This window comes from Plectropomus leopardus, chromosome 22 (assembly GCF_008729295.1).
Source record: "Plectropomus leopardus isolate mb chromosome 22, YSFRI_Pleo_2.0, whole genome shotgun sequence".
In the NCBI taxonomy this organism is placed as follows: Eukaryota; Metazoa; Chordata; class Actinopteri; order Perciformes; family Serranidae; genus Plectropomus; species Plectropomus leopardus.
In genome coordinates, this window is record NC_056484.1 from 25,526,069 (window position 1) to 25,548,204 (window position 22,136).

The window sequence follows — 22,136 nt, forward strand, 5'->3', positions numbered from 1 at the left end:
ACAGGGAGACATCATGTGTTGGCAGTGGGCATTTGTGTGACATCTGTGCAAAAAATACACATTTTCCTAAATAGTGAGGTCATGAGAAGAGGATAAGCATTGCCTGGTCTTGTTGTCATGGAGACCATTGAAGAATAGACTAGAGCTAATATCCAGGGCTTGGGTCAGACAACTGGGGGGGATCTTACTGTTCACTTTAATCAGAACTCCTGGTTTTGGCTGGCTGTCATCTACTGCATTCAGAGCCCCCTTTAACTGCAGTAATGACTACTGCAGTGTGCTCACATGGGAGAGAGGACAGCCACTTGTTCCATCAAGTCATGTCAAGTCAAGTGAGGAGGGATCCCTCTTCCAGGACGGACATGCAATAGATGGCGTAAATAACAATTAAATTACAACAATGACAAAAAGGAAAGAGAGAGAGAGAGAGAGAAAAAGAGAGAGATGAAGATACAGGGAGAGAGGGGAGACATGCACAGCAATAATGGTAACAAATACATATCATATAACAATAGTGACAGACATAAAATTAATAAATTCAATATATGATAGCATGTCACATTACATGCAAATATCGTAGGTGTTGATAAGAGTCCAATGCATATATTATTGGGGAGGCATGAATAATGGCAACAGAAGGTCACGTCGAGCAGGATCACGGCATTGGCGCAATTAAGGCCTACGACACAGGCACAGCCTCAGACAGGACCACAGCAACAGCACAACCAAGACCACAATCCAGGTGAACTAGAGGTACAGCATCAGTGCAGCCACAGCACAAGCATGTCCATAGGCGGGAACACAGCATCAGCACAGCCATCACCACGATCCAGGCACAGCCAAAATTGCAGCCAGGATCCGGAAAACTACAAATCAGCTACATCCTTCAGCGAAAATAACCAAAAGTGAGATGCATTTCAAATGAAAGACATTTATTTAGACATTTTTGGCCCATATGAGCCACAAAAGCAAATTAAGAGTTTTATACCAAAAGGAAATATATCTGCGTTAAGCAAAATGCATGTCACCCTCTATAATCTAGATTTTAAAGGTAGTTTCATGGCAGTTATTAAAATGTCATTTTAGAATGCAAATCGTAAAACTGAGTGAAATCATTGCATGGTATTTCAATGCTGAAGATAGAAAATTGCATGGCATGACAGAGTTAACCAGTGAATCTCAAGAGGCACATTTTGGAGTTAATTAGAGCCACTGGCTATATATGCACACTATATGCTGCCGAGTTGTCAGATTTAAGTGTCTGACTTAGGGGGGATGTTTTTAAGTGAGATCTGGATCTATTTTCTCCGATGGTTTACACTTAGCAGGTTCTAAAAAAAAAAAGAATGAAATCTGGTGTTTAATCAGCTCACGTTTACACTGAATATGATAGTCTGACAGGACAAACCAACACAGAAAACACTTAGGAAGGAATGCAGGAGGTTGACATAATACAAGTTTTTATGGTTTGTTTTACATGACTGGCTGCAAGGACACAGATAAAGAAAACAAATCTGCAGAGTGGTTGATTCTAAGTAATAACTGACCATTCACTATACCTGCTTCCCTTAGTTCCTGTTGCTACGCCTGTATCTTACACAGCCATATGTGGTACATGATGGTAATAATACAGAAATTCATGATAACCATTTGACACACTGTGTTCTTGATTTCAGACAGTCCTTAGATTTTAAAAGTAGCTTCCAATTCTTCCAATTGGCATGACAACTGTCACTAAATTGTAGCTAACTAGCTCATAAGGCTAAAGTTACCTTAATGAGTTGGTTGACAATGCTGTCTCTAGAAGATTCTTCTTCTGAAACATGCAAGTGATAGCTACATGCATTTAGACTGAGTGCTGACAGACTGAGGCTACAGCTGCTGGTCGCTGCAAATAAGTCACTCACCATTTTTAAAAAAAAATCTAAAAAAAACAACAGCATTGTTCTTGTATTGTAGTGACACACTTGAAAAATGGAAAATGTAAGATCAGGCTGTTGTTTCTTACTAACATATCGACCCATTCTTAGTCTCAGATTGTTTAACACCTATGATTTGTCAAACCCCTCAGCATCTGATAACGATGGTCACTCTTCAGCATCTTCATGTGAGGCACAGCTTAAATACATTGGAACACCTGGTTAACACATTGTAAGATGGTCATGGTGAGGCTTAGGCAATACAATTACTTGGTTAGGTTTGGAAAAAGATCATATTTTAGGTTAAAATAAGTAGGCCTAGGTTTTTTCTGCAACAACAGTGACAGTGTGTGAACTGTACACAAGTCACTTAACATTACATTAAAACAACGACTTTGTTTTATATGGGACACAAACTTTAGTCTCCTGGGTGAAAGTCCAACTTTGTCTGGTTCATCTACCTCCCCTCCTTGTGGCCTACATGAACTTTTGTGCTCTTTATACCACTGAAGTTGCTCTTTGTGTCAAATTTTGCTGCAAATGGGTTATAAAAATGAGTTGAAAGCCCGTTGCTTGTCATAAGACAGCCAGTGGGTGAATTTGGCATTGATGTCTCACACCAAAAAGCGTAATGAAGAGTCGGCATTTGTCAATCAGGGAGTGAGAACAGGCTGATCTCAACATTGTCATGCTGTGTTTAGCTTTAATACTACAAGGCTAGTTAGCCAAACATGCTATGTTTATAGCTTACATTAGAACAAATAATCCATTCCATACACTTTTCTCTTTGCTCATATGATTTTGGAATGGCAACAAAATGCAACCTCATCCAAACTTTTCACATACAAATCTCACCCCAAGATACATCCTCATGCAGGGTACTTCAGCATGTAGGTTGCTATGACTGGACAATCATTATTTGGGGGAGGGTTTTAGCCAAGGCTCTCAACAACCTTGTACAAAGTTGGCTATCAGCTCATAAGGATACTTTTGTGCTTTGACTTAAACAGCAATTTATTTGATACTTAAAAAAATGAAAACATTTTGTCCATGTTCCTATGTAAGCATCATTCACTAAACTGAATCTTAGCATGAAATGGTTTTAATGACCTCAATTTAGAGTTAAGAGTTACGATATTGAATATTGGCCTGTGAGACTGATATTGAGACAGAGCAAAACAGGCTAGAATCCCTGATTTAATGTCCTGTCAGGAAGCAGGTTAGAAAACAGAAATGAAAAAAGGACTTTCACTTTACATTTGTATGACGCAAAAGCAATACAGAAACCTTCAATCTGCACCATGAACAATGTGCCTCATTCACCAATATCTTTTTTATCAAGATTTTTGTAAATTTCTTAAGAAAGGTCCTAAGATAAGTCCACATCAGATTCAAGATGCGTTCTTACACCGCAGAATTGTTCACGCCTGTGTTATTATTATGATGGATGCCATTATAAATGTAATTTGAATATGTGTGCCATTTGATCCTACTTAACATAGGTAAACACCCTGCAAATTCCCATAAAAGGGCATGAGACTGCAGAGCTGTGTGCACACGAGTGAGAACATGAAGAGGACCAAAAAACAAGATCAAGATCACGAATGCCCAAATGAAAGACTGAAAAAAAAATGTGTAATAATTCCTGAGCTGGAGTTCAGCTACTTCTGCAGGAGGTGCCAAATGAGCTGTCATATCTTATATAAAATTCACTACTGGATATAAAATGGCACAAAAAATGCATTGAATGCTAACAATATACGTTAATCAACCACCCACACCAGAGGACAGAGACAAGCACCCTAGTGGTCTCTAAGGTGTATTTATGTATGTTAAAAAGAGAGAGGGAGAGAGAGAGATGGAGACAAAGTGGACTATATCATTGATTCTGCAGGTTATTTATAACTTACTCTGAATGCTGCTTCGTCACTTTTTGTCCTGCCCGCCTGAACCACCCGTCATATTTTTGAGCATGACCAATCAGTAACTATTGCTAGTCATGGTTCTCATTAGCATAACTGGTGTGAACTGAAGTGTTCTTACAAATAATAATTAAAAAAAATATAATAGTTATATTACTCCTATAGTATTATACAACTGTAGAATTGGAAAAAAACACAATAAGCAATTATTCTGTACAGACATATTGGCACTCAAATGTATGTAAGAATGCTCTTAAGAGTGTGTAGATTCTGCTCTTAACAAAGAACAAATCCCAAATTAGGAAACAATGGTGAAAGTCAAAATCTTCATGAAAACTGCTTAAGTGGGTTTCAAGAGGAAATTTTCTTCTTAACAATGATTGGTGAACAAGGCCCAGTGTTCAAAACTCATCTTCCTTTCTATGTGGTAAAACTCGAAATACTGAAAAGGGAAAACCAGAATTATTCCATATAGACAGAGCTTACACTGAGTTTGGACACTGGGAAAACAGAAACACAGACACAGAATAATCCACATCTCGTACCATCAATACAACTTCAAGTCATTCCATTCTAACCTCAATGCTGGTACACAGGCTACACTGGCTAACATGGCAGTTCCAAGTGTTTGTTCATGAGTTGATCTCAGATAAACTTTACCTTCCTGCCTCCACCCCAGCTGTCTCTGTGTCCCTCCACTGACATGATGTTGCAAAGCAGTAACACACAAGGCAGGTAACAAAAGTTTGTGACAGAGTGGGTGGTTAATCCCCAAAATATACACCAGCAAGAGTAGAGGAATTACTGATGCTTAGCTGGCAGAGTAAACCACCTTGCCAATAGCAGCAGGATTTCCTCAGAGTTGTGGGTGGTGGCTGGTATATTCTTGCTTCTCTTAACAAGACCAGCAATATAATATGCAAAGGCTTTGGTGCAAACTATGCAGATCAAAATCGGTACTGAGAATAATCTAAATTCATGGAAAATAATGTCTTTTGTGAGTATAAAAAAAAAACAGGAGCAGAAAATAGTTTCAAAACCATCATGTGGTTAAGGTGAAGTGAAGCAGTGGGATGTGCTGGTCAGCGGCTAAGAGCACCCAGTTCCCACAAGGCTTTAAGGAGTGAGTGGTCGGTTGGCAGAGGCAGGGTTCCCAACACTGCCGATGACGTACTGTCCAAGGCTGCCTCAGTCACCCACATCGCTGTCCTGGTCTCCTATGACCCACAGAAAGTGAAAGCTGAGTGCAAGTAGGGCAGTGCCCAACAGGTCACCCAGAGCTGTCAGATAAGGAATGGAAAAACTGTCTGGGTCTTTGCCACTGCGCCACATGGAGTGCACCATCCAGTCTGCTATACACAACAACAGCAACACCTGTAGAGAAACAAAGGATTGACTGCTTTGCTTGTTAAGATACAGCAAGAATCATTTAAAACTATTAATTTTTTTAATTTAGGATCATCATCAGGTAAAGATGTTTAAGACCAACATGTTCTCATCCCGTCAAGTCGTCAAATACCAACAAAATTGTCATACCCCTCTGTCTAATAGCGTGGCATGGGTTGCACAGTTGAACATTGTAACATCATAACAATTGTGTTAAACACCTGTGGTTAGGTTATAATTTTTTTTTTTAATACTATTTTTTGGAGGTTTTCCCTTTATTTTGACAGGACTTGTAGAGTGAAGGAGAGAGAGAGGTAATACAGAAGCAAAAGTATGCATGCACATCCAATCTAAACCTTTAGCAGGGGAACAGAAGGTAAGTTAACAGTCAAAAGGCAAAAAATGGCTTGCACACTGCAGGACTCTAGAACATTAGGTTGGAATTGAACCTGCAGCTGGAAGGACATAGCCTTTGTACGTGTGGCACCCTGCTCTACCAAATTAGCTACTTAAAAAAAAAAAGATAACGTTTTATGTTAAAAATAAGTATGTTTGTTAGGTGATGTCACATAATAATGTTCGTGAGTAGTGTTTATGTGCACCAACTGTCTGTAAATTGTGTCATGATATGTTATGATTTTACGTTTCACACTGGACACAAACTGCTGTCTCTTGGATGAATGTCTGCTTTTGTTTGACTCATTCACCTCCCACCCTGCACGCCTTTCTCGCTCCTTATATCATATCAATTGCCCTCAGTGTCAAGTTTTGCAGAAAACTTTACTTTGAAATTGGTTGAAAGCCAGGTGCATCTCAAAATTACACCAAAAGCTGCCTTTGGTGTCAATGTCACATGCCAAAGGCCGTGAAATGGCATTATATCACACTCTGGGACTGTGAACAGGTTGCTATGAAATGCAAATACCTGCAAAACTAATGACTTTCCCAGCAGCCTCAACTGTGCTTTGTGGCTAAACTGTGAGGGTGAACATGGTAGACATTACACTTGCTAAACATTGGAATGCTAACATTATAACTGTGAGCATGTTGGCATGCTGATGTTGGCATTTAGCTCAAAGCACAACAGTGCTAGCCTCACAGAGCTGCTAGCATAACTGTCTACTCTTTTAAAATATAGTAAAGAATAATTTGGCAAAAGAAAGGATAAGGAGAGGTAGTCTGAGTGCAATTCTTAACTGAAGAATAGAAACAAAAATCAAGATGGAGACAAGAAAAAAGTTTTGTTGGAAAGGCTGGGAGTCCAAAATGCTGTGCACAATTGCATAAACAATTAAACTGTATTGGGAAGATAGAGGAGAGGGAGTATTGGACAGAGCAGCAGACAGAGAGACAATGCATGAAGGGAAAGGTGCCGAGAGAAAAAGAGAAGTCTATTATAAGATAGGGGCGAGTCTATAATTTAAGAGGAAATGAGCTGTCCACAGTAGGCAGTGCAAACATTATAAAAACAAGTTTGGCAGTCTGACATGATAAGAATACAAGCAGTGATGATGGTATCAAACTAAATCAGAGATAATTGATTATGATTATATGTAATTTCCTGTCTAGGAAACAAACCAACTGATGTTTGAGTAGTGATTTGTTTTTGAGTGTGGGGGAATTTTTCTGATGGAATGTGTATTCCCATTGAACACCACAGCCTCCGTTTAGTCATGACATGATGAGAGTCTAACAGGTGAACAAGCTTCTAAAGCTGCCTATCCAGAAGCTATGGTGTCACGGCTGTTTTTTAGTCATAATGACAGGGTGGCACAGTTGAACGTAGTAGCATCACTTGCCTCAAACTGTCAACTACAATTTATCATTTACACTATACAGATTAACATAGAGGATATTAGTATTTTTCTCACACAAAAAAGAGGGAGGAAGAGAGAGAGAGAGAGACTTTTGCATAGTTTCAGGCATTCAGCTTTTCAAGGATTAAGACCCATCCAAATTCCACATTTTGGCAAAAAAAAAAAAAAAAAATGAAAGAGACAAATGTAATGAAGTGGTGATCCATCATGCAGTCCCTTTCTCATTCTCCATCCTTGTATTTGGCTTCTTAATCATGTCTGAGTGGTGCAAGAGACAAGAGTGTCTACATGATAAAGCAATTTTATACCCTGAGATAGCCTCATTTGCTTGCATTTGCCTTAGTGTCAATTTCTGAGAATTACAAACCACTTACATTGGTGGCTGACATATGCAGCTGAAAATGAGACTACGACTACTGTTCTGTTTGTGGTGGATGCTGGTAGTGCAATAGATTGATTGCAATTCCACTGGCCGTCTAATAAACAGTCCTTGACAGAGGCCAGAGCAAATCAGAAGAAACTCTGGTGATTTCACAGAGAATGAGTTGGGGACACTGATAGCAACATGAATTGCAAATCACTTGCAAATGCTATCTGCCCTGTCTCAAGTTCTTATTCACAAAAGATTGCACTAATAACATTACAGTGCTACCACCCATATTATTTTGCAGCTGTGCAATTTGCCCATTTTTAATCAAAATGCAATTGTCCAGGTGGCTAAGTATCAATGTTGACTTTGAGCCAAGAACACAGTAGGCAGTAGGCAGTGAAAAAACTGGACTTGCACTTGTAAATGTCCTTTCTAGTCTTTTGATCACTCAAAGCACTTTGACACTATATGAAAAAATCACAGACTCGTGGCTGAGGCTACCATACACGGTGCCATCTGCTTATCAGTTAAACATTCATACACCAACAGCACAGTCATCAGAAGCAATTTGGGATACAGCCCAAGGATACTTCAACAAGCGGATTTGTGGATGACTCGCTCTACCTCCTGAGCCACAGCCACCCTAGAAAAGTGACATTTTCGGGCAGCAAGCTGCAGGTCTTGTCCAACAAGGTACAGAGGCATTCCTCAAGACTTCAAGCAAGAAACTGAAACAATCTGTTTTTGGGATTCAGTTTGTCATTGCAATTTAGTCACTGTAACTACATTTGGCCATTAGTGCCATGATTTCTGTGAATTAAACTTTTTTTTTTTGCAATAGGTGTTATTTGCATAAAAAGTGGCCAATTGTGTACCAAATGTACACGTTACCTCATTTGTATGTGATATATATGTGTCTGTGTGTGTGTGGATGGGTGTGTGCGCGCGTGTTTGTGTGTGTGTGTGTGTGTGTGTGTGTGTATGTATGTATGTATATACGTATACATGTATACAGACAGACAGACACACACAGACAGACACACACACACACACACACACACACACACACACACACACACACACACACACACACACACAGAGGTGTGTGAAATATGTCACATTACAGACACAGCAGAGGTTCTAACTTATGTTTCACAGGACCTTTTATAGCTGTTGGCTGAGTGTTAAGTCACATTTTGTGGTCTTATTCAGTGGATAACGTTTGTTCTTCCATGTCTTTTACATCAAGCTTTTTAAATTCATAGACTTAATAATGAACATATGAGCTGAGTGGAGATACACATGCCCTAAATGTCTGTCTTTTTTATTGTTCTGGGATTTAACCAGGCCAAAACTGTTTTTGCTCTCATGTTTTTATTCAATTCCAGAGAAACACATCAAAGAAATCCAGGTAAAAATTCTGTACATGAGTATATCCACTGAGACTGTTAGAGTGTCTTAAACACTGGTATTGTTGGTTTGTATATGACCATGCACTGACTCCATGACTTTTGGCCTTATTATTAATAAATGTCCCATGAACGTTACATTACCATGGTCATACATATTCATCGATGGTAAACTTTGCATGACCCTTTCACAGATAGAGATTCTTGACTTCCAATTTGCCAATCTACTCTGACTTTCTCTAACACCTCTGAGGCTTAGTGCACTACGCTGCCTTGGTTTATTTTGGGTTTCAGCCTTTTTGTCTGAATATAGTGTATGTTTCTGCTCTTGTTTAGTATGTCCTTAGTTTAACATTAACTATGGATTTGTGCAAAACCATCACCCACTGTATGCTGTAATTGTTGTGGTCTGATATTTGGCTGTGTTTTGTTATGCGGGTGTCTGACTTTTCTCTCCCTGTCTTCGCAGAGTGAGCACTGAGGGGCGGGGCGATCTCCTGGAGCACAGGGCGCCCTGCACACCTGCAGCTTGTTCTGCCCAAATTGGCTGGCTTTATAAGCCACGCTCCCTTTGTCTCCTGTGCCGGATGATTCCCCAGTGTTTCCGCATCTCGCTCGTGCTTCCTGCGATCTCCTGCCTCTTGCCTCGTGTTCCGCTCCTGCCCTTTGTTAGTGATCGAAAGTTTTGGGTGCATCATCTCCGTTTACTTTGTCGTTTTTTAGGTCTGCTGTTTTTTCCCATCTCGATGGTGATTTTTAGTTCGCTCCTTTTGTTGTTACTTTTCCCTTCGGGTGATTTTTGGTTGATCAGTTTCTCGCATTTTTGTTTCTGTGTACCGCTTCCGGATTTGTAATAAAAGACTTGTTTGTTGATACTCTGCAACTGGGTCCTGGCGTTTGTGACTGACCATAACAGTAATGTGCAGACCTCAGATAAATTTAACTGCGTTCTTCTTTTCCACTCAGGGACTGTACCGTCTCCCATAATTTTTAATGTCTTTCAATGGAACATTATCAAACTACAGCATGTGCAATTCCTGCTTACCATTGCTGTTAAAGAAACAGATGGTTACAATACTTTTTACTTAAATTGAATGACATTATCAAATAATGCCACAGACATCTTTGCCAAATTGTGTCTGACACCATGTTGGGTAAAGAGAGAAAATATAAAGCTATATTGTTGGGATTGCATATTTTACATCAAAAATGGATGTGAAACCATCCTAAGAAATGTTAGGCATTTGAATATTTGAAATTCAGGTCATGTGCAAATTAAACATTTACTGCTTTATCTAGGATTACTGTGGGATGTTTACACCCAACATCAGAACTACTCCAGCATTTCAGAACTTCAGAAGAGGGAACAGGTGGCACGGCGGTATTGTGGTTAGCCCTGTGGCCTCACAGCGAAACGGTTCCAAGTTTGAACCCAGGGTGGGCGGCCCCCCAAGTCAGTGTGGGTTTTCTCAGAGTTCTCCAGCTTCCTTGCCCCAAAAAGGTTATTTGGTAACCCTAAATAGCCCTTACAATGTGAGCATGAAAGTGTGTCTCTTTCTCTGAGTCAGCCCTGTGGTAGTCTGGCATCCTGTCTAGGGTGTACCCTGCCCAGTGTCATCTTCCATGGCTCCTGCCACCCTGAACAGGATAAACGATTACAGCTAATGAAAAAGGGACCTGTAAAAACACTGCTGAAACAGTTAGTTTGTTAGTTTGAAAACTCCAGGGCTGACTTTTTATGTCTGGACAGGCAGAAATGCGTCACAGGCTGCAAAAGCAGGGGCGCCCCCATCGTAAGTGAGGCCACGCTGCCGGACAAGCTAAACACATTCTGACCACAGCAGATGTGAGAAAACTCTTGCTGACAGTGAATATGAACAAGACTGCCGGTCCAGATAACATTCCTGGATGTGTACTAAAAACTTGTGCTGATCAGCTAGTTCATGTTAAAACTGACATTTTTAACATCTCACTCTCTCAAGAGACTGTTCCCTCCACATCAAAGACAACATCCCTGCCAGCCTGGACCCTCACCAGTAGCTTTCAGAACCAACAGATCCACAGAGGATGCCATATCTACTGCTCTTCACTCAGTCTTCACTCACCTGCAGAATAAGAACAGCTTCATCAGGATTCTGTTCATTGACTTCAGCTCAGCATTCAACACAATTTCTCCCATGAAGCTGATTGGAAAACTTAACACTCTGGGCTTCAGTACAACACTCACGCGACTGGATACTGGACTTGCTCACATGCAGACCCCAGAGAGTTCAGATTGGCAGTCACATCTCCGCTACTTTAGTGCTCCACACCGGAGCCCTCCAGGGCTGTGGAACTCCCTCCTGTTCCTCTTGTACACCCATCACTGCACTCCCAGACATCAGGATAACTCTATTATGAAGTATGCGGACAAAGAACAACCTACTGCTCAACCTTAGTAAAATCAAGGAGCTGGTTGTTGAGGCAAAGACACACACCCCTGTCTACATTGCTGGAGCAGCAATGGAGCAGATGAACAGCTATAGGTTCCTCTGAGAACTGAGAACCTATCTGGTCATCACACAGCACCATCCAGGTTAAAAAAGCACAGAAAGGTTCTACTTCCTATAGAAACTTAAGAGGGCTAAATTCCAGAGCAAGATCCTGGTAAACTTCTACAGATGAACAACAGAAATCATACTGACTGGAAACATCACAAACTGGTTCAGACAGGAAGGCTCTACAGCGGGTGATTAAAACTGCCCAGAATATTACTGACCTCGGTGAAGAGAGGTGCCAGCACAGAGCCCAAAGGACACTAACATTGTGTCAAATTTAAAGCTGCTGGCTAAGGCTAAGCCTAAATTTGGTAAGATCGTTATTCACGTCGGCGGCAATGACACCTGGTTACGCCAATCAGAGTCACTAAAATTAACGTCAAGTCAGTGTGTGAGTACGCAAAGATGATGTCGGACACCATAATCTTCTCTGGACCCCTCCCCAATCTGACCAGTGATGACATGTTTAGCCACGTCATAATTCAACTACTCGTTGTCGAGGTGGTGTCCAGCAAATGATATGGGCTTCGTTAATAACTGGCACTCTTTCTGGGGAAAACCTGGTCTTATAAGGAGGGACGGCATCCATCCCATTTTGAATGGAGCCGCTCTCCTCTCTAAGAATCTGGCCTAGTTTATTAGAGGCTCAAAGTCACGACGATCCAAAGTTGACCCGGGGCAATGTCGCAGTCTTACACGCTTATGTGAGCTTCCTCAAGCACAGTCACACACTGATAATGTTATAAAAACTGTCCCCCGACCACTTCATTTGTTTTAATTTAAAATAAACAAAAGGGGAGTTGTACAAGAAAATCTCATAAAAATTAAGACATCTGCTGTTAAAGAGCATCATAACAGGAGAATTAATTGCGGACTTTTGAACATTAGATCCCTATCATCTAAGGCTCTTTTAGTCACTGATTAAATATTGGATAACCACATTGATTAATTTTGCCTCATGGAGACCTGGGGGGTATTCCATGATGCTCACTTAGCATAAAGTCTGACTTAAATCGCCAAGTCCTGCTTATTTTAGTGAGCATTCCGTTCCATCAACGTGGCTCACGTGAGTTCTGAGTAACCATAGCAATTTCTATGGGCGAACAAGTCTGCTCCTGACCAGACTAAAAGTCAAGATAGGCTTAAAGGTCCATCCATCCATTATCTTCCGCTTATCCGAAGTTGGGTTACAAGGGCAGCAGCCTAAGCAGGGAAGCACAGACTTCCCTATCCCGGCCACTTCGTCCAGCTCTTCCCAGGGGATCCCGAGGCAGTCCCAGGTCAGCTGAGAGACATAGTCTCTCCAGCGTGTCCTGGGTCTTCCCCGGGGCCTCATACCGGTGGGACGTGCCCTGAACACCTCACCAGGGAGGTGTCCGGGAGGCATCCTAATTAGATGCCCAAGCCACCTCATCTGGCTCTTCTCAACGCAGAGGAGCAGCGGCTCTACTCCGAGCTCCTCCCGGATGACCGAGCTTCTCACCCTATTTCTAAGGGAGAGCTCAGCCTACGGAAGAAGCTCATTTCAGCCACTTGTATGGGCGATCTTGTTCTTTCAGTCACTACCCAAAGCTCGTGACCATAGGTGAGGGTATGAACGAAGATCGACCGGTAAATCGAGAGCTTTGCCTTTCGGTTCAGCTTCCTCTTCACCATGACAGATCGGTGCAGAAGCTTAAACGTGTATCAAAGAATGTCCGACGGCCAGAAACAGAGACACCCAAAGGACTGTTCCACCAGGTAAATCTCCGTGTATATGTCACTCACTTCATGTAATAAAAATAAAACAAGGTAAGCCAATAAAACTCACAACTCAGGACTCCGAAAAACAGTAAATAAAAACCTTGATCACATTGTAAAGGTCACACATTACATGCAACTACAAGTGAAAATAAGACAAAAAGGATGTCATTACATTACAAATATGTACATGTATATGGCGTTTAACCATTACTAAATTCACAATTAGTTATATGAATCACTTTTAGTAAGTGATCATATAAAGTAATTTATTTCTTGATATAAAGTTACTACACATGGTATCAACTGGAACCAGAGCGATATCTTGCAATATATCCTTGCCTTATTCTTGCTGTCATATAATGAGAAACACTTAGTGTACAAAGAAATAATTTGACATCACACTTTTACCTTGATTACTTTGTAAAAGTCACACATTATATGCAACGACCAATAAATATAAGGCAAAAAGAATATGATTACATTAAAAAGCCCTCTGGCATTTCAGTGTCTGCAGACACAGTGTCCTCGTCAATGGCCCTACATGCACTGGGGCCATCTAACTGTAAAAAAAGAAGCCCTGATGTGATTGAAGCAAGGGAGGACAAGATTTTTATGACATGAACAGTGCTTTTTTTAATACGAAGAAATAGGACCTACTTACACATGACTCAGGTGTGCTGTGGTCAGCTGTGACTGGGGGATCAGGCAGACATATGGTGTCTCCTCTCTCTGACAGGCATACCATTAGTTATTAAAATTGAAAGACACATGGAGGGAAAGTAGTGGACAAAAGCCTATCTTCAACATAATTCTGCCGGTCACCTGGGGGGATAATTTCTGTTGATGCCCCCCCAATCCCTTCAACCTGGGGCCATCCTCAATTGAGGCTCAGTGCCAGCTCCTCTGCTGTGGTGAGCTCCTCAGGTGGGGGCCCCCCACCTGTAGCATGACCTGGGCCTTTTTTTGTGGCTATGAATGCACATATCATTTTTATTTTCTGAGTTATTGTGAGAGTAGTATTTACATTTTACTGAAGGCCACTTACCACTGTGAAAGATATTTTTATATTTTATCTTGACTTATTGCCAGGTTCGCATTTGGCTGCTGAGTTGGCTTCTGTTAAGATGTAATAAGGAAGGATGAATGGTAAAGTCAGGGGTTACTAGGTTAGTGGGGTTCATACACTCACCCAAGATTATTAGTGCAACAAAATTATATACATATACACCTTAATGTGCTTTACGGAGGAGCATAGGATAAATTACAGTCCATTCATTGTCTGTGCCATAACCCTTTGATGGAATACCCCCCTGGCTTTGTCCTGATAAGTATGTTAGCCTAAATGAATGCACTCCTCCTGGTCATATAATAGTCACGTTGCTCGAGACACTGGCTGAGGACGGGGAGTCGCTGCTATTTTTGATTCAAGCTTAGTTATTCACCCTAAAGCTAAGGTAAATTATAGTTCATTTGAAAGCCTTTTCCATCCTGGAAAACTCTACAGCCACTTCTATTTGTTGTAGTTTAAATGGTTGCACCGATGTAATCGTGCTTGACGCAACCCTCTACTGCCTTTAATATGAGCAACGCCTCCACTATCAATATACGCATGGGACTCTTATCAACATGCACAATATAGAGTGCATTTAGTAATTTCACACCTATCGTTAATGTAAAATGACATGTGTCTGTTTCCATTATTGCTGTGCATCTCTCCCCCTCTCTCTTCCCCTCTCTCGTTCTTTTTCCTTTTTGTAATGTTTGTATTTCAGCTGTTATTTACGACATATATTGCTCGTTTGTCTGTTCTGGAAGAGGGATTCCTCATCATCCTCTGTCGCTCTTCCTGAGGTTTCTTCCTTTTTTTTCCCCGTTACAGGGGTTCTTTTTTGGGAGTTTTTCCTTAGGTGATGTGAGGGTCTAAGGGCAGAGGGATGTTGTACGCTGTAAAGCCCTCTGAGGCAAACTGTGTTTTGTGAAAATCGGCTTTATAAAAAAAACTGACTTGACTTGATATAAAACAAAGATAAACACTATATATGTGTTTATATCTAAATATAAGCAGGTGTTTCTATCATATGTAGTCGGGCTGTGAATATATAAAAATATGTAACCTCCTGACTCTTACATGCACACCTTGAAAACAAATTTCCTTTCTGGGACAATAAAGACAATATTTCTGTCTGATATCGCATATCATTGCATACCTAATATGTGTACTATTTTCAACATACTTCTCTCTTGACATATATACGGTGGCCGACAAGGGCAAATGCACTGCATATAGAGAAACAAGCTGTATATACAGAAACAAGTTACATATACAGAAACACGCTGCCTATATTTAAACATATGCAAAAGAAAAACACTACAAATACAGAAACGCGATTCATAAATGAAAACAAATACAAAAAGCTGCATATCCACTCACACAACGTAAGTGCTCCAGCCTTCTAGGAGCGCTGAGCTTCCACCCGAGAGGCAGACAATTCGGTCACACTATCTGCACCTAAAAATCAGTTGGGCATCTACATTGGTTTGTAAGGTAGAGTAGAGAGGGAGTTCATGGTGCATTCAAAGGCACCTTGTAAATTCAGAATTCGGTGACATCGCACGGACACACCAACAAGACAATGCGTGCGCACACACACACACACACACACACACACACACACACACACACACACCAGCTGACAGAAAGGCCGACTCGCTCTCCAATGGGGAGTTCAGTGGCAGTGGGACTACATGTAATCACTCATATTTAGCGGGTTTTACACATTTTTAAAGAACCTGCGTGCACAATTCTTCATATTCCAGACATTAATACAAATCATGGCACACCTGAAAAAGTAAAATAAGTCATTTATAACCCACAAGTCCTTTCTTCATATTATCCTAACTCTGCTAAAACAAAAATGTACACACGTTGAATCCCTCAGGCATTGCCTAAAAACATTATGATCAAGGAATTAACAGGATACATGCACCTCCTTATCCTCCTTCACTACTACAACACATCTGTCACAGAGACTTGTTGATGTTCTCACTAACAAGAAAATAATGTTGTTAAAGTAATGTGTTTCAAAATCATCATGGAAACCAACAGTTCCAAAAAGATACAAAAATGATCTTGCTGAAGGTCATCTTGCATAATCACAGATTATGTTCAGCCTTGCAAGGTTAATGTGAACCAAACCAAATCAATATAATTTCTCCAATCATGGACCATATTCTATCTTCTACAATAGGCATTCTACATAAATATCTGGTGTTTATTCAGTCCGCATACATCTACATCCTTGCTGCCTCTCCCCAACCCCTTCCTGCATGAGCATTTAGCTTTGAGTGAACTATAAATCTTAATATCCTACTTCATCACCCCAGGGGGTGTTTGAGCTTCAAAATGGTCTGTGTTACAAAGTTGTTCCAGAGCAGAACCTAAGTAGAGCCACACTGGCAAACAAAAAAAAAACCTGATGTGAGTGTCTTGACTAAATTAGAAGCATTTATAGCATTGTATAATTGAGTTGTTGACGAAAATCAGAACAGAATCATGCAGCTTTTTTTGAGTATTTACTACCTGAAAGTCATTAGACAGTAACTGGACATGGATAACTACATCCAATAAGACATTTTTGCCCAGAACAGGGCAAGCTAAAAACACAACATTTCAGTATTAGAATTCATTTTATGTTGTTTTTGTGTCTACCTGATGAATGCAAGTAAATACTTCCTCCTCTTTTTTCTTCCACCATGACAGCCATGACACTGAACAAAAACAACTTGCTAAAAGATGCTAAAAAGTCCTGTGGAGCTGAGGGGAGCTGCACAGTCTGGTGATAATTCACCATGAATGACCCTTTTCATGTTATACATACTAATTTGATCCATTTTCAATATCAAGGCATGGATTAGTGCAGCTTCAGTACAGGGTCTACTCTTTTCTCACTCTCTTTTGTTTTGGGCCAAAAATCATCTTTAATGCAACATTACTGTTGCTACTAGCTTTATAAGAATCTGGAATGTGCTTGAGTACTTTCTCTTGGAATGATGAGCTATAAATGTAAAACATAGTATATTAGAATTCTGAACCTTCTACTATATGAAAGCACACTGGCACTACAGTACTCTCATGCTCACCTGCAGCATAGCAGCAGCCAGGTAGACAGACATGAAGATGGGAGTCAGGGTGGTGTGTCCACTTTTCATCAGGTGGATGGTATAGAGGAAGATCAGGTGCCCAGGAATCACCAAAAGGAAAAGCACCTGAGCAGAGCGATGATTGGCTCCTGAGAACACACAAAAAGGATGGGGGAGGTAAGGGTAAAAAGTGAATGTGAGGGAATCCTCTCTCTGCATGAGCAAGTAATCTGTCTAAAATTATGCACACATACAAAATACATCACTGAATTTGTTGACCATTTGTGCTGTCTGAATCCCCCACAAACTGTCTCCAGGATTCAAAGTCCTTCTGATTTTCATTCTAGACTTCTAACAAGAAATTAAGTTACACCTGGGACAGTAGGACATCACTTTCCGATGCCCGGCAGGACAGGGAACTAAAAACCACTGTATCCTTGTGTGTGGAAGCCAAATAAAATGTGTGAAGGCTTATCATCTGTCATTAGCATAGTATTAAAGGTGTACTTCATCCCACAAATGAACTCTGTAAATTACTTACCATGTGATACCTTGAAATTGTGAAGAAAAGAAAAAAAGCAAAAAAAAAAAAAAAAAACAGTCTTCATGAACTGAGGTAAAGGGGCCTGCGCTTAACAACAGCAAAACTATCTTCAAACAACTTCCAAGTCTCAATTATCCAGCTGTATGCTCAGTACATTACAAACACCTACAGTTTAACTAAAACATTGCTAGGGATGTCCCCAACTCCAAATTATCTCAGTCAAATCAGATTTGGCTGTTAAACACAAATATTCAATGATTCGTTTTGTTTTTCCATATAAAAACAGGCTAATAGTGCTAACATCAGATCGCAAATGTGCAACAACATATTTTGCCAACACAACATCCAACAAAAGCCAGAGACTGTAGCATATTAAGTTGCTGTGAGCTGGAAATTCACCATTTCTAAGCGGAAGAGAGCAGATAATGTTCAGAGCCTTACAGTGCAGTCTCTTTTCCTCTGTGCCACTGCTGTAGCTGTTATAGTAGTGGATTTATTGATTAATCATTTAAAAAATAAAATGATTTATTATTAACAAATCAATACCAAAATATGTAACTCATAACCTAAAATTATGACTCAGAAAAATATGAATTAGTAAAAAGATGAAGAAGAGTAATGGGACTCAATTTCTGCCATCAGAGACAATGAGTTTTGTATTGAAAAACAAAATATAAAATCTCGGCGCACCACTTATTAAAATAGAAAGGTCAATGGCCAATAAGCCTTATTAATTAATCTAGTCTCATAAAATGAAGGCTGCTACAAAGTTCTTTTTCCTGGTGTACACTGACCTGACATTTATACACACACAGGCCAGAGGAGGAGGGCAATAAGAGCAAAAGCAAAAGACAGAAGACCCAAGACTGAAGACCTGCCACAGACTGCTGCTCCCTTAAGGAAGAGAGGTTAGAGTTGAGAAAGGGGTGGTCCTGGGAAATGGAGTGTCAGGGCTTTGTTGTTGGTGTGGCTTAGCCTTACCATTTAGTTTAATGTGAGCTTGTCTTTGAGCATGTGTTATTGCTGTTTTAAAGTGAGATTAAATGGACTCAACTCAACTCAGTCTCTTCGTCTCGTCATTCTGGCACTACCACAATGAGAGGACTATCAAATACAAAGTTGAGGCGTAAAAACTTGTATGCACATACATGAAATGCATACATCAATGTGAGTCTGTATCAAGAGTCTTTCATCTTCGGTGCTAGGCAACCTGTCAACAAAGAGTTAAGAAAGGGTGTGGAATGTGCTCGTTGGCTGCACAACACAAGCATAAATTGCCAGGTGTCTTCGATGTAGGGATCTCTTAATGTCTTTATGAGTCTTTGCAGGACCTCAGTTGTCAGCTCCCTGCCCTAAATGAGTCATAAATTAACTCAAAACTGTCCAGTTGGGCAATAAATTCTGTCTCTACAGGATGAAGTCATACGTTCAACAGGGTAATTAGATCTATTAGCTGACCAAGAGGTCAACTAAGGAATTTGTATAAGAAGTTTAAGTCTGAGTTGGGATGTGAATATTTCCTTATGTTCACTAATTGTCCTCATCTTCCACTACACTGCATGACGTCTGCTTCAGCCTCTACCAAAGAGTATCGTGACAGTCACAAGCACTCACTCCGCAGCAAAGTCTGGGGACCAAAACATCACTGCACAGCACACTTACTAGCAAAAAGCCAATAAAACACAAACAAATAAACCTACTGACTACTGGATTTGAAGCTATCTCAGTCAACTGATGATTCAAATATCCGTCTTTCAAGGGGCAATACTATGCTTCCACATAAACAGTCTCACACACTAACTGGTTGTGTACCTTTGCTGTTTATGTGAAAGCATTTTAAACAGCATTGTTTTAGAGAAAACACATTTGTTTGGAAGTATTAAGCAAACAACTGTATGAATGAGACTTAGATTATGCTGCACACGTTATGTGAAACGTTTTAATATAGACTTTCTCTTGTTAATCTCTTGTCCCCTTTGACTTCAATTCATTCAAGTATTCATCAAGTATTTTTTGGGGATTCTTCTTTCACCGTGCGCAAAAATCAAAGATGTGTTCCTTTACTTAGAGCAAATAATAAATATAGGTGGTTCTCCCTATCATATTAGAGTTGGACAGCTACATATGCGTCGATTTAGCATGCGTAACCCCCCCCCCCATCAGTTTTCTAAAACTGCACTAACACAATTAAACTAACTTAATGAGTTGACTGCAAACAAACAATAACAACTCCTAACAGCAAAATACAACTATGATCCAGCCAGCGGTCACTTGTGGCAGTTCTGTTTTGGGATTAGGTTGTACAAAAAAATGAGAAGAGTGAAGGGGAAGCTATTGAATTTTCTTCCAGAAGAAGATAAAGTGGCAACATATACATCAGCAGGAAAAACAAAAAAGGAGTTCAAGGTCAGGAGGCCACATAAACAGCCCTGTCCATGATCCTGAAATGATGGCAATTCTAGAACCTCTCCTGGACTGACAAACAAAATATCTATCAATCAATTTATTACAAATGATAAGCACCACGAAATGCACTGATATTTAACAATCAATACTAGTGAAATTATTGAGTAAATCACAGGCCAAATGCACAAATCAACACAGACACCCCTGTGGCTGTGAGATACTACTGCTACAAAATGCTTATAAAGACTACTAGAGGTCTGACTGTTAACAAGCCAAACACATTACAAAAGACAAGACCTAAAGCCGTAACACACACACAGCAACCACACAAGCACAAACTGTGAAACACAATCAGTTAACCATCAGCACGTAGACCTACACAACCATTAAATAAAGTGGATTTGCTTTTCACTCACCGAAGCTGATGGGGCACTGCTGGAGGCACTGAAAGAAGTGGAAGTCACACCAAAACAGTAATATTACTCACTGTTTTGGTGTTTTAAAATTGCAAATTTGTCCATTTTGTTGTCTAGCTGAGGCACAATCTCAGGCCCAGGTACACAGGGCCGTAACTAGCTATGAGGCCACAGAGGTCCGAGGAAAAAAAAAGAAGCCCCCAAACAGCATGGTAAACACATAAACCCATCAGACAGCTTTTAATTTGAAAAGACAAGCAGTGCGGGTGACGCAGCAAGTTATCTGATGTATCTGTGACGCAGTCATGCACGGCGGGCCGTGGTAAACAAGAATCTTGACAGGAAAATGACGCGTCAGCATCAACTACACTGAGAGCTGACAGGTGAGGTGAATGACAGATTTTTTATGAGTATTATTTGACTGTCGCAACAACACAGACAAACAGCAAGGAGCACAGGGAGGAGAACAGATTGACAGAACAGATTACAGAGAGAGAAGACACTACACAGAAAAAAGAACAAACTACACGGAGACTTTTTATATCCTTTACTAAATACAAACAGGGTTCGAATTATGGGGGAGTTAGGGGGAGCTTGGCTTTCCTTAAAGGCGCACCAGCTCCACCTAAAGCTTATTTTGAGACATTTAGGGGGAGCCATGTGCATAATCTCCATGGAGGATTGGGAGTCGCGGTTAGACAGATGACTTCTCAATGCCGGTTCAATTTTGTTTTGGAGGCAAGCAATCTCGCATGTGCAAGTGGCACAGGTGCACCCTTCTGCGATCCATATTGGTCACAGACATGCTCCTCTGTAGTTATTCAGCGAGCTGTCAGCGCCTGGATAGCCACGTGTTTAGTACGGTGTTCAGGTCAGTGATGATGCCCACATGCTCAGAGGGGAATCTTTTTTGATAGATTTATTTACCTTTGTGATGTGCGCGTCTGACTGCTTGAGTGTGATTCCACAGAATTTGCCGTCTTATAAAGCCTGAGTGAATTTTGTCTCCACTTCACTTGGTCTTTTCATCAAGTCCTCCAACTGGTCAGGAATGTGATTTACAATGAGCCATAATGACATATAGCCTTCAAAATTTTCTGTTATTGTCAAAAAAACCCTGTAAATTCAATTAACGCGACCTATGAGAACTGTTTTAGTGTTCAGCCTTCTACAAATGTTGCAAAATGTTGCTCTAACTTTACATATAATTGATCCTAGCCTTTTAGCCGTGCCCTGGTAGGGCCATGGACAGCTCCATCAGCACCATGAAAATTGCTGAGAGAGAGCACATAGGTTCTTTATTCCATTTGTTGCCAATTACATAGGCTATTATTATCCCAAATTCATTTGTAACTTGTACTTAATGATCTTCTACACTAACTTAATTGTTTAAATGCATCTGGTAGAGGTGCGCACCAGAAAATAGGGCTCCCCCAAAAAACAGTGTATACTTCGAGCCCTGAATACAAAGACACTTAAAATTAACACCACATACAGCTAAGTATGTATAACCCATTAAGGCAACCT

At 40.5% G+C, this 22,136-nt stretch overlaps 1 protein-coding gene across 2 annotated transcripts in view; it reads right to left on the minus strand.

Annotated features, from left to right (window-relative positions):
* Positions 1–1,359: 1,359 nt before the first annotated feature.
* The window catches only part of slc41a2b (solute carrier family 41 member 2b), a 71,689-nt gene continuing 50,912 nt past the window's right edge, over positions 1,360–22,136 (minus strand). For both annotated transcript variants that reach the window (XM_042511036.1, XM_042511035.1), the window contains exons 10-11: positions 17,244–17,392; positions 1,360–5,215 (exon numbers count right to left, since the gene is read on the minus strand). In XM_042511036.1, coding sequence (XP_042366970.1) covers positions 5,030–5,215; positions 17,244–17,392 — 335 coding nt within the window. In that variant the 3' untranslated portion in view covers positions 1,360–5,029. The remainder of the gene's footprint in view (positions 5,216–17,243; positions 17,393–22,136) is intronic.